Source organism: Ochotona curzoniae, unplaced genomic scaffold (assembly GCF_017591425.1).
Source record: "Ochotona curzoniae isolate NIBS_2020 unplaced genomic scaffold, NIBS_Ocur_1.0 contig_2692, whole genome shotgun sequence".
NCBI lineage: Eukaryota > Metazoa > Chordata > Mammalia > Lagomorpha > Ochotonidae > Ochotona > Ochotona curzoniae.
The window spans coordinates 10,197,504-10,215,339 of record NW_024465556.1 but is presented as its reverse complement, the minus strand read 5'-3'; the positions used below and the strand labels follow the sequence as shown (position 1 = coordinate 10,215,339).

Below are 17,836 nucleotides of genomic sequence, written 5' to 3'. Positions count from 1 at the left end.
CTTAAGGGGGGATTTGAACTAGAAGTTTTGGAGAAGCTGGGGCAGGAACCAGTGCCCATAAATGATGGCTGCCTTCAACAGGCAAAAGCTTAGCCTACTACTCCACAGCTCTGGCCCCTCCCCAGTCCTTTTTAAGGTTACTTTATCAAGCATGTTGTTTCAGGGATAAATTTGGGAAGTGCTGGTTTAAGGGACTGTGGAACTAAGCATTCAATATTATGTTATCTGTCATAGTATTTGGAATGATATTCTGGCACCATCTCCTCTGTATCTAATGTTCTTTAAGTATTTTTTTAGTGAATTATGAAATGGGCCATTTTCTTAATTTGTCAGTATGCTATTTTTGAAGTTACTGATTTATTGAAATGTTAAGTGAGTCTAATCACTTGTAGAATTATATAGCAAAGCTAGGGAAAAATGCCTACGACTGTTAACTGAAAATGTGTGATTTCAATATTTTATTGATTATCTTTGGGAGATGAAAGTATTTTTGTTGCTTTACACACACACACACACACACACACACACACACACACACACGGTGTTTTTGCTTACCATTCATATGCAAGCATTTATTCCATTAAGCATTGAATTCTTTTTGGAACTTAAAAACATCTTGAATATTCTGGATAGATTCTTTTGTTTATAACTTCTTTTTATTTGCATAGATATACACTGAGGTTATTGATAGCATGTAATGAGAAATAATTGTACTTCCTTTATAAAATTTCATTTAAATTTTGTGACTAATTTCATTTGAGAGGCAGAAAGACAGGGGCAGATTGAGTACATATCTGCTGGTTCTCTCTCCAGGTACCTGTAACATGTGGGGTTGCAGCATGCTGGGCTCAATCCGCGCCTCACTCCTGGGTAGCGAGAACCCAGTTACATGTGCCGGTTACTAGCGCCTCCTAGGGTCTATGCTATCCAGAAGCTAGAATCAGGAGTCACATACTAAACCTTTCTATTATGGGACATGAAGGATTTAACCAGCATCTTAATTGTCACACCAAATGTATACTCTGCTTGTTTTCTTATGACTAAAAATGATTTGCAGATTAACGGGAGTCTTAACGGTAGCTTTCCAACTTCTTATTAGAAGCCTATCTAAGTTATACCATTTGTTTGGTCAATCAGATATTTATTGACTATTTCCTACTTGCAGAATACTTACTGAGTACTGTACTGGTCCATGCTAACAGAATTTATCAAAACATGGGAATGTATGTATACTTAGTGAATAATTTACCTTTAAAAGCCCAAGGGATCTTTCTTCCCTTGGTTAGTTAGCCTTTAAGGTATAGAAAACTGCTGTATTTGTGTGTTCCTGTAGAATTAAAATAAATAGTGGCTTTTTTTTCTTTTTTATGTTTTTCTTTATTTTTGACAATCTTTAATTAATTAGGGCAAAAAGGTTCAAGGGCTACAGGAAAGTGGGTAAGACTGTTATTTCCACATTTTTTTTTTCATGTATCTGGGTTAAAGGGGGAGATAAAGGGAGAAGCCCCACCCAATCTCCCACCCGTCCCAGGTCCCTGATGTGGGGCATGCTCCAAGGGTCTTGCTCAAGTGATGTTGGTAGTTCAACACTTATGAATTAATAGCACCTTTTAAAAAAGATTTTATTTGTTTTAATTGGAAAGTCAGATCTACAGAGAGGAGAGTTAAAGGAAAGATCTTTTGTCCACTGATTCACCCCCCAAGTGGCCACAATGGCTGGTGCTAAACCAATCTGAAGCCAGGAGACAGGAGCTTCTTTAATGAATAACATTTTAATGAGAAGAACATTAGTCTTCATTTCCTGAAAATTTATGATGTCAAAAAGTTAATAAATTTCAAATTTTACAAAAGATTGATTTACTTGTTTAAGAAATGCAGAGAGAAGACTCAATGCTTTAGCCTAGTGCTAAACTAGTCCTCGCCTTGCACATACCTAGGATCCCATATGGGTGCCGACTCTAGTCCCGGCAGCCCCGCTTCCCATCCAGCTTCCTGCTTGTGGCCTGGGAAAGCAGTCGAGGACGGCCCAAAGCCTGCACCTGCGTGGGAGACCTAAAGAAGCTCCTGGCTTTGGATTGGTTCAGCACCGGCCGTTGTGGCCACTTGGGGAGTGAGCCAGTAGACGGAAGATCTTTCTGTCTCTGTTTCTCTTCCTGTCTGTATATCTGACTTTCCAGTTTTTAAAAAAAAATGCAGGGAGAGGATGAGCTCTTCCTTTTGCTAGTTGCTGTCCAAATGATTGCAAGACTGAAGTCTCGCAGAACTTCATTGAGCTCTTCCACTTGGATAGGAGGGCTTGAGTACACTGGACCATCAGGGAGGGAAGGTGGATTGGAAGCTAAGTAGCTAGGTCTTAAACCAGTACTCATTTGGGAAGCTGCAAATATAGGCAGCAGCTTAACCCACTGTACTGCAATGCTGGCCTCAAGCTACTTTTTTTTTTTTTAAGGTTTATTTATTTTTATCGGAAAGTCTGATATACAGAGAAGGAGATACAGAGAGAAAGATCCACTGTCTGTTGATTCACTCCCCAAGTGGCTGCAACAACTGGGTGGGAGCCCAGAGCCTCCTCCAGGTCTCCCACACAGACACAGGTTCCCAAGGCTTTGGGCTATCCTCTACTACTTTCCCAGGCCACAAGCAGAGAGCAGGAAGGAAAGTGGAGCAGCTGGAACATGAACTGGTTCCCATATAGAATCCGGCGCGTGCAAGGCAAGGACTTTAGCTGCTAGGCTATAGCACCAGGCCCCAGCTGCTTGTTTTTGAAGTAGTTGTTTCAGATTTCCTGTGGAAGAATTTCTCCAGTATGAACAACTCTGCCATCACAAAAAGAGGAATTCATTTAGTTACATCTCGATCAAATCAGGTCTGCTTTATGGAATACCCTGAGGTTTTCTTTATGACTCAATAAGATCCTTTTTCAGGACTGTTCCATTGGCTTTGAGGCTACATTTCTTTTTATTGGAATATAAAGTTTGCTGCACATGTTCAGAAGACATTTTTATGACTTCAAGTTCCTCTATAGCCTGCTTGTTTTTTGATCATTTGAATTGTGTTGACAGAAACAGTTATGATTTTTTTGGTTCTGCTGTCCTTATCTTTGGCTCTCCCATACCTTCTGTTTTACGAGGATGCTGAGTGACATTAGGCCCTTCTATACCCACTGTCCACTGCAGCATTTAGCATTAGAAAGTGTCCTTTGGTTGTTACTGCTGGGACATGCAGCACTTTGGACCCGAAATCGACCTTGCCTGAAGAGATCACATGTCCTGCTTTCTTACTGTTTATAGGCGTCTGTTGGAGTTTTGACCCTAAGTCTTCTCTGAAATTGTTTCTTGAATTCATTTTAGAATGTAAAATTATCTCTTTCAGAGTGGAGCCCCTCAGCTGGCAGACCTATACATTGGTTTACTTCACATCCTTTTGTGTCTGCAGTGTTCTTCTTGAGTGTTGCTGTTGAAAGGGCACCTGATGAGCTGGAAAATCCTCGGCCAACACTCTTCCTTCACTGCTGTTATTTTAAAATCTACTGTTTAATTTTCTTTTGTGTATGATGTAATCTCTTTTCTTGGAGAATAAAAGTAGTTTTCTTCATCTTCAAGGCCGATCCTTTTCCTGGGAAATGTATGTGGTTGACTGTTTGCCTCATTTAGGACCCTTTGGTATGAAGAATTCTTTCTTTTATGATCGGAAAGTTTTCCTGGATTCTAGAATAAAATATTCTATCTCATTATTTTTCGGATAACTGTATTTACTTCTAGGTTAGATTTTCTTGGTCTCTGTCTGTCACTTTCTGAGCCTTTAACATTTTTCAGTTTGGGCTTTGATTCTTTAGATTGTCATCCACGATGTGTGTCCCCTAGAATATTTGCCTCTGGCATCCTCTATTTTAATGTTCATTTCAGAATCATGTTTTTATTTAGTCTGTTTAAATGGCTGCCTGTCTGTTGTGCCAAAGCTTGAGACTTTAGATTTTAGGTTCTTGTTTTCTTTCATATTTGCAGTAACTTTTTTTTTTTTTTTAAAAAAAAGATTGATTTGTTTTTTGGAAAGAGAAAGATCTTTGGTCTGCTGGCTCACTCCCCAAGCGGTTGCAAAAGCTAGAGCTGAGCTGATCTGAAGGCAGGAGCCAGGAGCTTCTCCTGCATCTCCCACGCGGGTGCAGGGTCCCAAAGCTTTGGGCCATCCTTCACTGCTTTTCCAGGCTGCAGGCAGGGAGCTGGATGGGAAGTGGGGCCTCTAGGTCACGAACCAGCATCCATATGGGATCCCCAGGTGTGCAAGGAGAGGACTTTAGCCACTAGTCTACTGCGCTGGGTCCCTGCAATAACTTTATAATTGTACTTGATTCCTTTTGTTGTACTCTATTACATTATTTTGTTCGTTTATGTATTTTTAAAGATTTATTTATTTATTAAATAGCTTTTTAAAAAATATTTATTTTTTTATTGCTAAGTCAGATATATACAGGGAGGAGGAGAGACAGAGAGAAGTATCTTCTGTCCAATGATTCACTCCGCAAGTGACCGCCACGGCCGGTGCTGTGCCATTCCAAAGCCAGGAGCCCAGAAGCCTCCTCCGGTCTTCCACACAGATGCAGGGTCTGAAGGGTTTGGGCACAAGCAGAGAGCTGGATGGGAAGCAGGGCTGCTGGGATTAGAACTGGCGCCCATATGGGATCCCGGTGCGTTCAAGGCGAGGACTTTAGCCGCTAGGCTCTGTTTATTTGTTAGGAAGGGAGAGAGGTAGAGCAGGAGGAGAGTGGTGGGGAGGGCAGAGATAGAAAGAGAAAGAAAGGGAAAGAAAGGAAGAAAGCAAGAGTGAATGTCTTCCCTTCTTTGGTATATTTTCCAAATGGTGCAACAGCTGTGACTGGGTGAGGCCAGGAATCCGGCACTCCATCCATCCAGGTCTGCCACATGGGTAGCAGTGGCCCATGTACTTGGGTCGCCTTCTACTGCTTTTCTAGTTGGCACTGAAATGACCTGGATCAGAAGCAGAGCAATCAGAACCCAACTGGTACTCCACTATGTGGTGCCCGTGCTGCAAGCATTAATTGAATTTGCTGCACCACAGTGCCAGCACCAGCCAGTGCTATTTTTTTAGAGATGGAGTTGATAGCGTTTTTAATTGCTGAAGGTTCCTTTTTTTTTTTTTTTTGACTGTAATGAAATACATAGGATTTCTGTAGGCTAGGCTAAGTGACCGGGGGTTTCAGTGGGAGATTGCTAGTGGAGCTTCCTTGGTTTTAAGCTTGTTTTCTATTTTTGAAGCTAGGAAGGGCCCATACCCTAAATACATGATGCTATCTTGTTTCTTAGGGGTTTTGACTTCAACGTCATTCAAATCTCCGTAGACAAGCTGTTCCTCGCTCCCCCATGGCCTTCTTACCCCACTGCGTTCTCCTTTCTGCAAGACCGATGATGTTCGTTCATGTCCTTAGAACTTGGTGCTGTGGTCTGCGCTAATCTTAGGTCTAGCCTTTTCCTCTGCCATGGGGGATTCTTAGGATTTCCTACATTGTACAGTGCTCACTTGAGTTTGCATTTCAGTAACAACCCCAGGAGCTGGTTTTCATAGTTTCAAATGTTAATTTCTCCTGTTTGTGTAAATTGATGTTTGTAGTAATTTTTGGTGCAGGGGCAGGGAAAAGGGAGTTTTGGGGTGAAGGGGATGGTCATGCTGTAGGGATGGGTTATAGGTGATTTTATTGGCTTTCTGGGTTGAATGAAAAGCAGTTTTCCAGGAAATAGCGAGGCAGTCCGTAGAGGACATTCGTTATTTTACTGGAGCTGGGAAGTTCTCTGATGACTTGAACAAGTGATTTAGTGCTTCTGCACAGACCCCACACTGAGTCCCGAGACCAACAATGGAAACACTCCTAAAGTAACCTTTGTATTTGTGTAGCCTTTTAAGGGGTGAGGGAGAGTGCATTTATTTATTAATTCAGGAGCCCTGTCGTCCCCATTCTGCAGATAGAGTTAGATCAACAGCAACTCAATAATATCTGATTACTTCAGTGTAAAACCCAACCTAAAACAGGAAAGCCCACATCTATTGTGTGCCCTGTCAAAATGGGCATATCTTCATTTCGGCATCTCATCCATCCTTTAGAGCGTCAGAAAGTACTGAGTTGTATACCAGGCAGTATCAATACAGCAATGAGCAAAATAGATGGATGCCAGTAAAAACAACAACAACAACGAAAGCATTCTCAGAGAACTGAAAACATTTTAGTAATTGGTCTTCAACCCAAACCTCACCCCCCCCCACCATTTCATCTCCTTCTTTCCTCCCTTCCTCCTTCCCTCCCTCCCTTTATTACATTTATTTTTGTTGGAAAGGCAGATTTACAGAGAAATGGGTGAGACTGAGAGAAAGCTCTCTGTTCGCTGGTTTACTCCCCAAATTGTCACAATGGCTGGACCCATCCAAAGCCAGGAGCTTCTTCCTGGCCTCCCACGAAAGTGCAGAGTCCCAAGACTTGCCCATCCTCTACTGCTTTCCCAGGCTTCAAGCAGGGAGCTGGATGGGAAGTGGAGCAGCCAGGACACGAACTGGTGCCATATGGGATCCCAGTGCCTGCAAGGGGAGGATTAGCCATTTGAGCCACCGTGTTGGGCCCCCATTTCATTTCTTGATGTGACTTCTGAAATGCTCTATTTGGCTTTGTAAAAATAAGACTAATAATTTATTACTTAAGATGTAATTGTATGTCCTTCAACATAGTTGTGATTTTAACAGTATCGAAGTAACTAGTTTTAACCTGAATTCATGAAGTAGTTTCTTATGCTCAAGTGTCCTGCTTTATTATTTTATGTTCTATAATGTGAAAGAAAAAAACTGTAGGTTGGAAGTGAAAATGTTTATTCAGCAGTTCTGTAATAAAAGATGTATTTAAAGACATCGTTTTATTTTGAAACTGTGGTGTGATGTCTTTGAAAAAGCTCATGTCGTGTTTGGAATGAAAAGCCTGTCTTCCCAGGTTAATGTATTTATGAAGCTATTAATTTTATACCATGTAGTCTTAGGATGACTTAAAATTTCATGTTAAGCATTTCTCAGTATTATCGTTTTCACTTATTTGTATAAGAGGTGAAAGATTTTACAAACCACTTTCAAATAGTAGAATCCCATTTAAAATTACTATTTCCCTAATAAAATGTAAAGTATTTCCATGGTTGTTCTAGTTCTCATTTTGGCCTGTTAATCTTGGCCAAGAATGCTATTCTACATTTCCATACAGAACAGCGTAATGTAGGATGATCTGTATTTACTCACGTCAATTTTCATAGTTTTGAGCAGCAAAATGGCAAATTGGCACCCTCTGTTGGTCGTTTTATTTACCTACATGCACAAACCTAGGTAATGAAGTGAGTCTGTTGTTCCCAGGAGTGTCTGTTAAATTAGCACATAGGAAACCTCACAAAATAATGGTGTACTCCCACGTAGGGTCCCTTTGACAGGTGCTCCTTTGTTTAGCTGTGCTTTGTTTTGGTAATTTTGTGGTTATTTGCCTCTTTCTGGGGCTGGCCCTCTAATTGTAGCATGCAGAACTGGCATTCACATTGCAGATTTCCAAACAAGCATTTATTTAACTCCAGCAAAAACTATTAGCTACAGTAGCACATTATTAAACAGATAGTGTTTAACAATTTTATTCTCAATTTGGATTAATTAGAAAAACATCATATTTTAGCACCCTAAGTAACTGTTTTGGGGATTATTTAAATTGAAAATAATTCCAGCTTTAGAAAATGTGAGGCTAACCTACTTCAGTTCTTCTCTCTATTTTTTTTTCCAAAGGCAGACTTAATTACTTTATCGGATTGTGCGGTTAATTGTATTTATATTGTGGATAAAGTCACAGATTTGCTGCCGGCCCTGGAAATGCCCAAGCAAATGATTTATAAGTTCAGGGAAGAAAGCCGTTCTCTGCCAGGGGGCTGCATAGTTTGAGAGGACACACTTGGGAGTAGGGACAGGTCAACATCCAGCATTATTTTGCATGATTCTCCCATTTTAGACTTTCACTTGTATGCCAGAGGTTCAAATTTAATCAATCTTAGTAATACCTAGTGCATCTCAGCTTTACACAACCTATGACTATTCCATAATACTTACATTTTTCATTAGAGCTTTTTTTCACCAAAGAAAATTTTATACATTGCATATAAAGACAATTTTTAAAAAATATGGCTACAAATACAAACCAAGTAGATTTATTTAGTATTTCTTGTGCCAATTTAAAGAAATTGATATTTGTGTTTGATTTCTACTTGTCCTTTCAGTATATATTTAACCAAAATATAGAATGCTGAACTTTTCACCTAGGATGAGCAAGTAATCAAATAATGTTCTCCAACATGACAACTAAATTTGAATGAAGTAATCAAGAAGTATTTATGATTTTTGGTGAATGAATGGCCTTGGAATATGCTGGATGGGAACATAATTGGATAGGGCTCTCATTTTTTTAATTATTATACACCGTTATGGGGTTACCGTGCATTGCTTTGATATTACATTATGCGATACCCAAGTCAGGATGAGTGAATCTCTTGATTGACCATTTCATACGGTGAAGCATTCCTGTAGCTTTCTTCTGGATTGTCTTAAGGAGCACGAACAGGTGTGTGTTCGTTATCTGTGGTTACCCTTGAGCGCCGTGCCACACTGGAGCTTTGTACTTCCGGTTCCTACCTAGTGGCAGCCTCCCGATGACTCAGCCTCTCCTTCCTCCCCCTCCTCCGCCCTGTCTGTGGGAACCACCATCACGCTGTCAGCTTGTGTTGCAGGACTCCACCTGGGAGAGAGAGTGCCCTGCTTGTCACAGCGCAAGGCTGGGAATGTGCAACTTTCAGCATGCTCCGATGCTTGCCTGTGTGTGTCTCTGCGTATGTGCTGATAAGCGATTCTAGAAATACCGTATAAATGCTCCGTATAAACTTAACAACTTAAGTGTGTCACCTGCTTTATCTCATTTGGAACATACTTAACCAGTAAAGAAGTAAAAAAACGTAAGATATATTTTGTTTTTTATATCTGGATGCATGATAATGAATATTTAGGCAGTCTTTTTAACAAGCCTGCTTGAAGCAAGAATTTGGTATCATTTTTTTCCCTAACAATTAGTTGGATGACTTCCCTCTCTAAACTCCCACCCAGTCTTTCTCCAAAAGGCCTGTTAGACTCAAACAGTATTTAGATGGAAAATTCCCATCTTATTGCATGTTTGAAGTGCCTAATTAAATTATCTGGCAGTTAATTAGCCAGCCAGATTGAATAGGAACAGAAAAATTACTGAGAATATTCCTAGAAATACTGCCATGGAGATGCAGGCTAATCTGTAAACAGAGGTGATTAGGGAAAAGAAGGGGGGCACTGAGGGACCCAATTGGCTTTTTCTAGTAAGAGATGACCGTTTTGAGAGGTTTTTATGTATTTTTTTTTTCTCTTGTGGTAGTAGGTTAGAGAGTCAGTCAGCTTGGGAAAGGTCTTACATTCCCAGAGTTTATTTTGAAGCTTTTTTCTATTTCATTTCCTACCTGCATCATTTCTGCCCTTTTCCATTTTAGCTTATTCATTGTTTGCCTTAGTATGTATTTACTTCTTCGATGCCTAAAAATATATATCAAAATGTAATTTTTGGATATTTGACAGGTTTGATAAAGACACGGTACTCCTACACAGCAAATTACATGACTGCAAAGTAGATGAACTTTTTCAGGCTGCTAAATCTAGTAAGCTAGAAATGTTACTTACGAAATATTGACCCTAGGCATTATCCTTCCAGACAGCTGGCCAAACATTTTACATCTCCTTTAGAGATGTAAATAATTGCAAAAGGTTTTCATTGTAGGGTAACCAGAATACAGGCATTACGGAATATACAATTGATATGGAAAAACCAAAGAGAACAGCTTTATGTATTTTCTCTTAAAGCCAGCTAGCTGTTGACTAAACATTTTAAAGGTTGTGTCAAATTGTTTACAATAACTGCAAGTCATTATTATTCATAGGCATGTGTCTGTTTTTTAATATTTGGGCCTTAGCAAAAGACTTAAAATCATCACGCATGAGTGAAGACGTGTTTTTCATAAGATTGTTTCTTTTGACAGTGATGCCAATTTGCAAAATAAAGAACGAACGGCGTGTAAAGGAAAGATCGCCATTTCAGGTATGGCACGTGTGGACGGACCGTGTTACGTTGCTGAAAAAAAACAACAAACCTGACGAGGTGACCAGCGTTGATTGGTCTTGTTTCCTTCTGTGTTCCCCTTCTCTTCCTCTGATTTTTCGTGCCTCAGTCAGTGTTTGTTCTGAGCGGTGCAGGGTCCTTGTGCTCCGTGGGTTGGAGGGCACTGCCCGGCGCAGCGCCTGCATCGCACGGTGCCCTGCTGAAGCCTGTAGAGTCAGTTCCTACAGACTCAGGGATTGAGTGGTTTGGATGCCCATGATCCATGATGCAACTGGGCTGGAACTCCTCCTCTCTTTACTCTTGGTTTTGTTTTTTTTTTTTTTTTTCCCTGCTCAGAATTTTTAAATAGCGTTTTGAATGTTTAGCTAGGCCCAAAGTTCCATGGGAATTGGAACCATGTTTATTGTGTTCAACGCTGTGCACCCAGAAGCTTGCCCAGAGCATGTAGTGATTGCTTCTTGGTTATTTTAGTGGTTGGATCTCTGTTCTTTGTTGCCTGTGGGGGGTCAAGACCAAGCTCTTGACCCTTTCTGGGCTCTGCCCCCTGAGTTTTACTTTCCAACTCTGTTTTTCTGGCCATCTCTTCCATCGCTACTACCCGTAAGCCATTTGCTTTATGTAGGCATTTCTCTCCATGTCTCGTCAATGTACCTCATGCTTCCTGACACCCGGTTAACTCATAAAATAACTATGTTTTCTTTAAGATCGGTTTGCTCATCTGTGAAACCTTTCCGGTTATATTACAGCTTAGAGATGACGTTTCCTAAGAGTTAGGAGGCCTTTCACCACTAGATGGCGCTTATGCCGTGTGGTCTCAGTTTCTCCAAAGTAAGGCTGCTAAGACAATGGCTCGGAGGTGCCACAGATTGCGGTGAATACATGGCTGACTCATGTGCTCAACATTTAGATAGTGCACTTTTGCAAATATTATCTCATCGGTTCCTTTCGGAAACAACGATGTACACCTCCCTCAGTGCTTGAGTGAGGTCTAGTTTATTTCATTGGCCAGAAACCTTCATTTAGGGAGCCTGCTGCTACACTTCAGGCCCTCTCATCACCAGCGAGCTGTTTTCAGTAACGTCTTTTATGGGCCAAGAAAGATTAGCCTGCAAGGACAGTGCTAGGTTTTACATAGGACATCATTTGTCTTAAATCGGAGAAGCTGCCCTCAGCCAAAGCCGAAAACTCTTTAGAAAAATAATAGAACCTTGTAGAATGATGTTGCTTGTTTTGTTTTTATTTATAATTTATTTTTTAATCTTCCCAATTATAAGACTGACATAAAACCTCCTGGTGTGCCTTTGCTGAAAAACAGCACTTTTACATAGCAGTTGCTTACATCTTAGTGTAAATAAAATATTAAAAAATCTTTAAAGGGAGTTTTCTAAGAATAACTTAGTTCTCCATTTCTTCCTTCTAAAATGGTGCCACTTGGTAAACAAATGAGCTATGTTAAATTGCTGTCAAAGACTCAGATGTTCAATTGGAGTCAACATCTATTGTCACTTCGTAATGGTTTATATGCCATAGCAGCTTATGCTATTAGAATAAACTGTGCATTTATAAGGAGGCTTGAGTAAAAGCACTTAAAAGAAAAACAAAATTCTGACCACAAATTTTTACATGTAAAGCTTGAGCTTGTTTCTGCTTGTATTCTTCCCTTCCAAAAGATAATTTTAAATTGAATTAAGCAAATGAAACTCTCAGAAGATGAGATACATATGTAATTTCTTTTCATCTTTGCCTAGATTTAATTATATCTTGTCAGTGTATTTGCTAAAACAAAGAGAATAAAGCAAATTCACTTTGATAAATCCATTTTCATACTACACTGGAATGAAAATATGACTTTAGTTTGGCCAAAATGAATATTTGCAACAAAGTTTCAAAATGTTTCCAAGTTTGCATTGAGGGCCTGAAGATAGGTAAATTTTCATGTCCAGTTTTATCACTTAATTACCAAATCTTTTTTTTTTTTTTTTTTTAGATAAGAGTAGCAGATTTGTCCTAGTTATTTCTGCTGAACACTAAATAGTTACATCATGGTAACTGTCTCAGCTTTTTTGCTGACTACTAATTCCCTAATTGAAACAAAGCAGTTCATTTAGTGCCTGCTTTAATTTTTGAAAATGATAAATGTTGAGTACCTGATAGGAGGTCAGGTTGGGCATCTTAGTATACCTTTAAATTATCAACGAAGACCTTGGGAAAAAGACAAAAGATGAGCCTGGCACAAGCAAACTGAACCAACCTTTTGCAGGAATATGGAAGACGCTTCTGCCACCTGAAGCAGCAAGCAGGTAGTTGATGGGTTACCCATGTTTTGCTGTCTGCAAAGTACACGTCCACCTGGGAAATGGCGAGTTACCACCTTCTTGCTCCTGGTGAATTGACCAAGTCAGGCATGGGGAAGGAAAGACTCCTACACAGGCCAAGTTTCTAGCAAAGAAAGTCAGGGTCAGGGTTCCTCCCGTGCCAGGGTAAACAGTTAATGCCACCCTTCTAGAACGGGAACAGCTGGGGACTATAGTGAGTCAGCAGCTGTGGTCAAGCAAGAAGTGGCCTCTCAGGCGGGGTGTCAACCATGTCATAAAACAAGGCAGGCATAGCCATTAGAGAGCAAAAATAATGTTGATTGTGTCAATATAATTTAACATTTTAGAAATGTTAGCTAAAGTAGGAATTAAGAATAAAAGCTGATTGAAATAGACGAATTGAATACTGTTTGAAGATAATGGGTTACAGACATGTAAAACCTAAGGGTATTTACTGGAACAGTATTTGAATTAATCAAGATTTTAGTAAAAGTGGCTGAATTTAAGATAAATATACAAAATGTAGTCATTTGTTCAAAACCAGCAATGACAAGCTAGAAAATATAATAGCAAAGGAGGAACCTTATACAAGAACAAAACAAAAGAGATCTTTATTGGAAAAAAAGCCATTAAATATCTAAGAGTGACTTTAATAAGAACATAAGGGTAAATACAGTAAATATATTTTGCTAGTCTCCATAAAGACATAAGTTTTAAGTCCCAAATAAACTTAAGTAATACAATAATAAGAATCTGGGAAGTGGGAGAATGGATTTTAAATTTTAATTTAAAGAAATTTCAAGGTTAAAGTGAGATGCTTTTAAGAGCAAATATTTCTACCAAATAGTAAAGTATATATGGTAGTTACAATGTTGGTGTTAAAATAGACATTAGTTGATAAATTATTTGCTTACATCCATGAAGTGTATGGCCAGAATGATATATATGACAAAGGTGGCCTCACAAACCAATAAAAACAGGGCATGTACGTGACACTATGACAGTTGTTTTTAGAATGTGTCTCTTCTTCACATGCTATACCGTCTCACCTGAAAAACTACTGGGGGTGGGGAGGAAGAGCTTGCTTTTTTTTTTTTTAATTTCTTTTAAAAAAATCATTTATGTAAAATCAACAGATTTCACATATATGTCAACCACTACCTGGGTGCAGTCACCATCCACCAGTGTCAGTTCAAGTCTGGCTGCTCCGCTCCGGACCCAGCTTCCTGCTGGTATGCTTGAGAAAGCGAGGGAGCAAGGCCCTGGGGCTTGGGCCCCCGCCACCTGCTTGGCAGGCCTGGATGGATTTCCTGGCTCCTGCCTTCGACCCAGCACAGCCCTGAACCAGCAGCTAGATCTCTGTCTCTCCCTCTGTGTAATTCCACCCTTCAGATAACTAAATAAATATTAAAAAATTATTTTTAAAGTGCAGACAATAAACCACTAGAAAATATACTGGTAAATAATTTTTTTGACTTTTGATAGTCATTGTTTAATATAGAATGCTGATGTTCATGTCACTAGGACCATTAGAAATTGTCAAAATTATTATTACTTGTTAGTTTTCCATCCTTTATAGATATTCGAATACCACTAATGTGGAAAGACTCTGATCACTTCAGCAATAAAGAAGGTATGTATGATTTTAATTTGTAGTTGAAATGTTTCCTTTAGTGTGTAGTAAATTTGAGAAAAGAGATTGCTTCCACAGCGGAATAAATGAATCATTTGACAGGATTACTGAACTGTTGTAGTTTGATTGTTTTTTGTGTCTAGATAGGTTGCTCTCCCTTTGTTGAATGGAGATAGTGCCTATCTAATTATGTGTAGTTATTGATAGGATGCTTTGCAAAGCCAGAACGGAGCAGGTTCAGGGTGGGGAGGAGGTGGGGAGGAAAGAACAGAACAAAAGAACGTGTTTATGTGGGAAGATAAAGGCAGCATTGTTTTCCTTTGACCCATATCTGGGATGCCTTGTTTTGTTACTTCAGGTTTTTTTTTTTTTTTAAACAGGAAACATTTTTAGCTTGATCTGATTTTTTTTTCTGCAGCATTTTATGGTCTTATGTAGTCTTCAGAAATCCATGTATTGCTTAGCTCATGAAAATTAACCTCAAATGATTTCTAGCTGTTACAGGAAAAGCAGAAAAGATAGGATAATCCTGTATCCTCCTTGTCTATTATGATAGCTTTGTTCCTCATGCTTTAAAAACGGAATCATATTGAGCATAATGAGTTTTATATGAAGAATTTAAAATCAGGTTAGTGTTTGTTATTCAATTAGGAAATATGATTTACTTTTCAAAGGAATGCATATGGGAATTAAGTAAATCTTTCTGATTACTAGAGAGAATAAGTTTTTCTGAAGAGCTACATTTTCTCAATAATGAAGATTTATCCCTTTAATCACCTAATACTTTTTAAAACATCACCAAATTAAAAGCCCCAGCAGCTATGTTTCTTTGTGTTCCCATGTCTACTCTCTATTGTTTTTTTTTTTTTTTTTGTGGTTTCCTCCCTTGCTTTTAGTTTGGTGCAAAATGTTTTGCTGTTGTTAATGTGTGTACGCTTAACCTCTTCTAACACAAAACATCTTTTTTTTCTTAAATAGACTTAGACATCAAAATGACAGAGGTAGTAGTATATAAATGACAATAAATTTGCTGTTCATTAAACCTTCAAGTTTTTCTAGGAATAAAATTTATGAATCTGCTAGTATCTGGGTTGCTGAGAGGCCTGTGCATTTAAATCTTTTTTTTTTTTTTTTTTGGCATTGTGTGGTTTATTTGTTATGTTCTGCTTGGCCACGGCATTACTGTATGCTTACAGAACAGGCCACTATAAAACATTAAAGGTTCAACATACAATATACAGAACAGGTACTCTAAACAGGTAAGGGTTGCATTATACAATGTATGGAAATATTACCTATCAACAGTTTCTTAAGCCAATAATTCTCATTTTTCAAGTTGGTGTGAACGGAGTGCAGGCATGGTTTTATCACATGAATTCCTCCTCACAGTGCTGCTTTTCTTCTCCAGGATCACAACGATATGCCATTTTTTGTTTGTTTAAAATGGGAGCTGAAGTTTTTGATACTGACATGGTGATTGTGGATAAAACAATTACAGATATATGTTTTGAAAATGTAACAATTTTGTAAGTAATTTTTTTTTATTCAGAGAATGAAAATAATCTAAAAAACCCTGCCTTCATTTTTAATATAATTTAATCATTAAGTCTTTTGATCCTTTTTGAAGTATTAAGATCCTTAACTGTTTCAAATAATTTTGAAAATTACTTTGCTTAAAAAAAAAAGCTCATTTCTGCATTGACAATAATCTGATGTAAAATAAAATAGAAATATTATAATGAATAATAGCAGTAAATATAACTCATGGGATATGGAAAGTTTGTATATTTTGCACAAATGTTTATAGTTCTATTATTAACTAAGCTTTACATGCAGTCGAATGTTATTTAGCATGATTTGGCGCAGAGTGCATTTGGGGACTCAGTTACAGAAGTCCTAAAATGTTGTAACAACTTTGTGTGTAAGGTAGTCCTGAGTGGCGCCATAGGAGAAGCAATGTGCTAAGATTCCAGGCTGTGCTTTTTCTTATGGTGTACTTCCTTCATGTACTTCAAAACAATAAAAAAAAATGGGTGATTCTCAGGGCTGCTTTTATTGCGCCTGCTCTTTTACAAGCTCAATTTATAGTGGTCATAATACAGAACCAGAGAGAACTCCTCAGGCAGTCACAGGAATCATTTTTAACTAACATAAGTTTTACCTGGCCTCTTTCAAAGGTTCTGTTGATTTAAATCAGTGTGAGGTCTGGATTTCTCTCAGGCTTTCCAAGATGCCATCTTCATATGTAAATGTTAGCAGCTAGTGAACTATTAGGATAATACCAAGGTCCATGTTTTTCTGTGCCATTTTTAGCTATTAACCTATAAGTTGAAATTTCAGAGGGCTAGTTTTACCACTCACATCATTAAAAAAAAAAAAAAAGGCGAACTGTATTTTTGTGGCTTCTAGTCCAGTGTCCCATAGTAATTGTACAGTGCGGAAAAGTAAAGTGCATTCTTCAGAGTTATTAGCAATCATGTGGGCCTTCTTGCAAGCTGTAATGAAACACAGGAATTTGTTTAAGGCCCCCATGATCTCCCTGGATGTTTGCGTGTTGAGCTCAAGGCTTTTTCCCCCCTGAATACATTTATTTCCATTGTCAGCTATTGCTAGTAAAATTTTTCTCTTTTATGCTTAAATTATCTCTTTAATGGGCTCCTTGCTTCAAATAACTCTCATCAGTATTATTTGTTTTTATCCACAAAGACAGAAAAATCAGCCTTTCCTCTTTCCTTCCCCCACCCCCCGCCAAGAAAAGAACAATATAAGTTACTTGAGAAGGCAGCACATGATTTTTAATTTTCATTTACATTTTGTAAATTTTTTAAATTTGTTCTAAAAATAACTGCTGACAAATGTTCTCAATGTTTAAGACTGTGCTTTTTGTTATGGTGATTGTTTTTAATAAGTGTTCAATATTTATGAATCTCTGATTTTGCTCTAAATATTGACATTTGTTAGTCATTGCCAAGGATATTGTGTGTTTAAAAGTTGCCAAATAATAAACTATAAAAATATCTGGAAGTTATTCCTTGGATGTCCAAACTATAGATTGACCAGTTGAGTCTTCCCCGTTTTCTGCTACACTTAAGAAACCTCTGAGCCTGAAAGATCTCCCCGCAGGCACACGCGCACTCTCTGAGATGTATTTTGTTGTTAGAAACACCACCACAATCCTTGATGCTTCAGGTACTTTACTGAGTCTGAAAAAAGAATATAGCCCTCTTAGCATTTGCTGTAATAGCAAAATCCTGTGTACTAGTTTAGTAAATAATGTACCGAGTGCCTTCCACATTCTAGGCACAGTGCTACATTGAGAATAGTCCAGGGATCACCAGGATAGCAGCCCTCTTCTAGCGGTTCATGCTCAGAAGTAGGTCCTTTAATATTCTTCTTGTAGTTCATTTGGTATTGGAGAATACAGTGCAAGTGAATATTCACGTAATATGCCCATGTATTTTGGTTGAGCTTTGCTTTAATGTTACCCTAGTTCTTCAGAAGCTGACACTCTGAAAGCTGCAGCGACTCAGGACGTTTAAGTTCTGGATAATAAATAGAGAGGTTCCATGATATCCACGTGTGTCAGCACAAGCCTATTGGAAATGCTCATGGTCAATGCAATGAAACCATGAAAGGATGTCATGATTTTATGTTCTACAGGGTTACACTCTGACGTTCTGATTTCTC

General features: G+C 38.6%; 1 protein-coding gene across 1 annotated transcript in view; it reads left to right on the top strand.

The window, feature by feature from the left end:
- RTKN2 (rhotekin 2) overlaps positions 1–17,836 on the top strand; it is a 58,550-nt gene that overhangs the window by 7,735 nt on the left and 32,979 nt on the right. Inside the window, exons 3-5 of the mRNA XM_040975823.1 lie at positions 10,122–10,180; positions 14,096–14,149; positions 15,558–15,675. Of these exons, the coding sequence (XP_040831757.1) occupies positions 10,122–10,180; positions 14,096–14,149; positions 15,558–15,675 (231 nt within the window). The remainder of the gene's footprint in view (positions 1–10,121; positions 10,181–14,095; positions 14,150–15,557; positions 15,676–17,836) is intronic.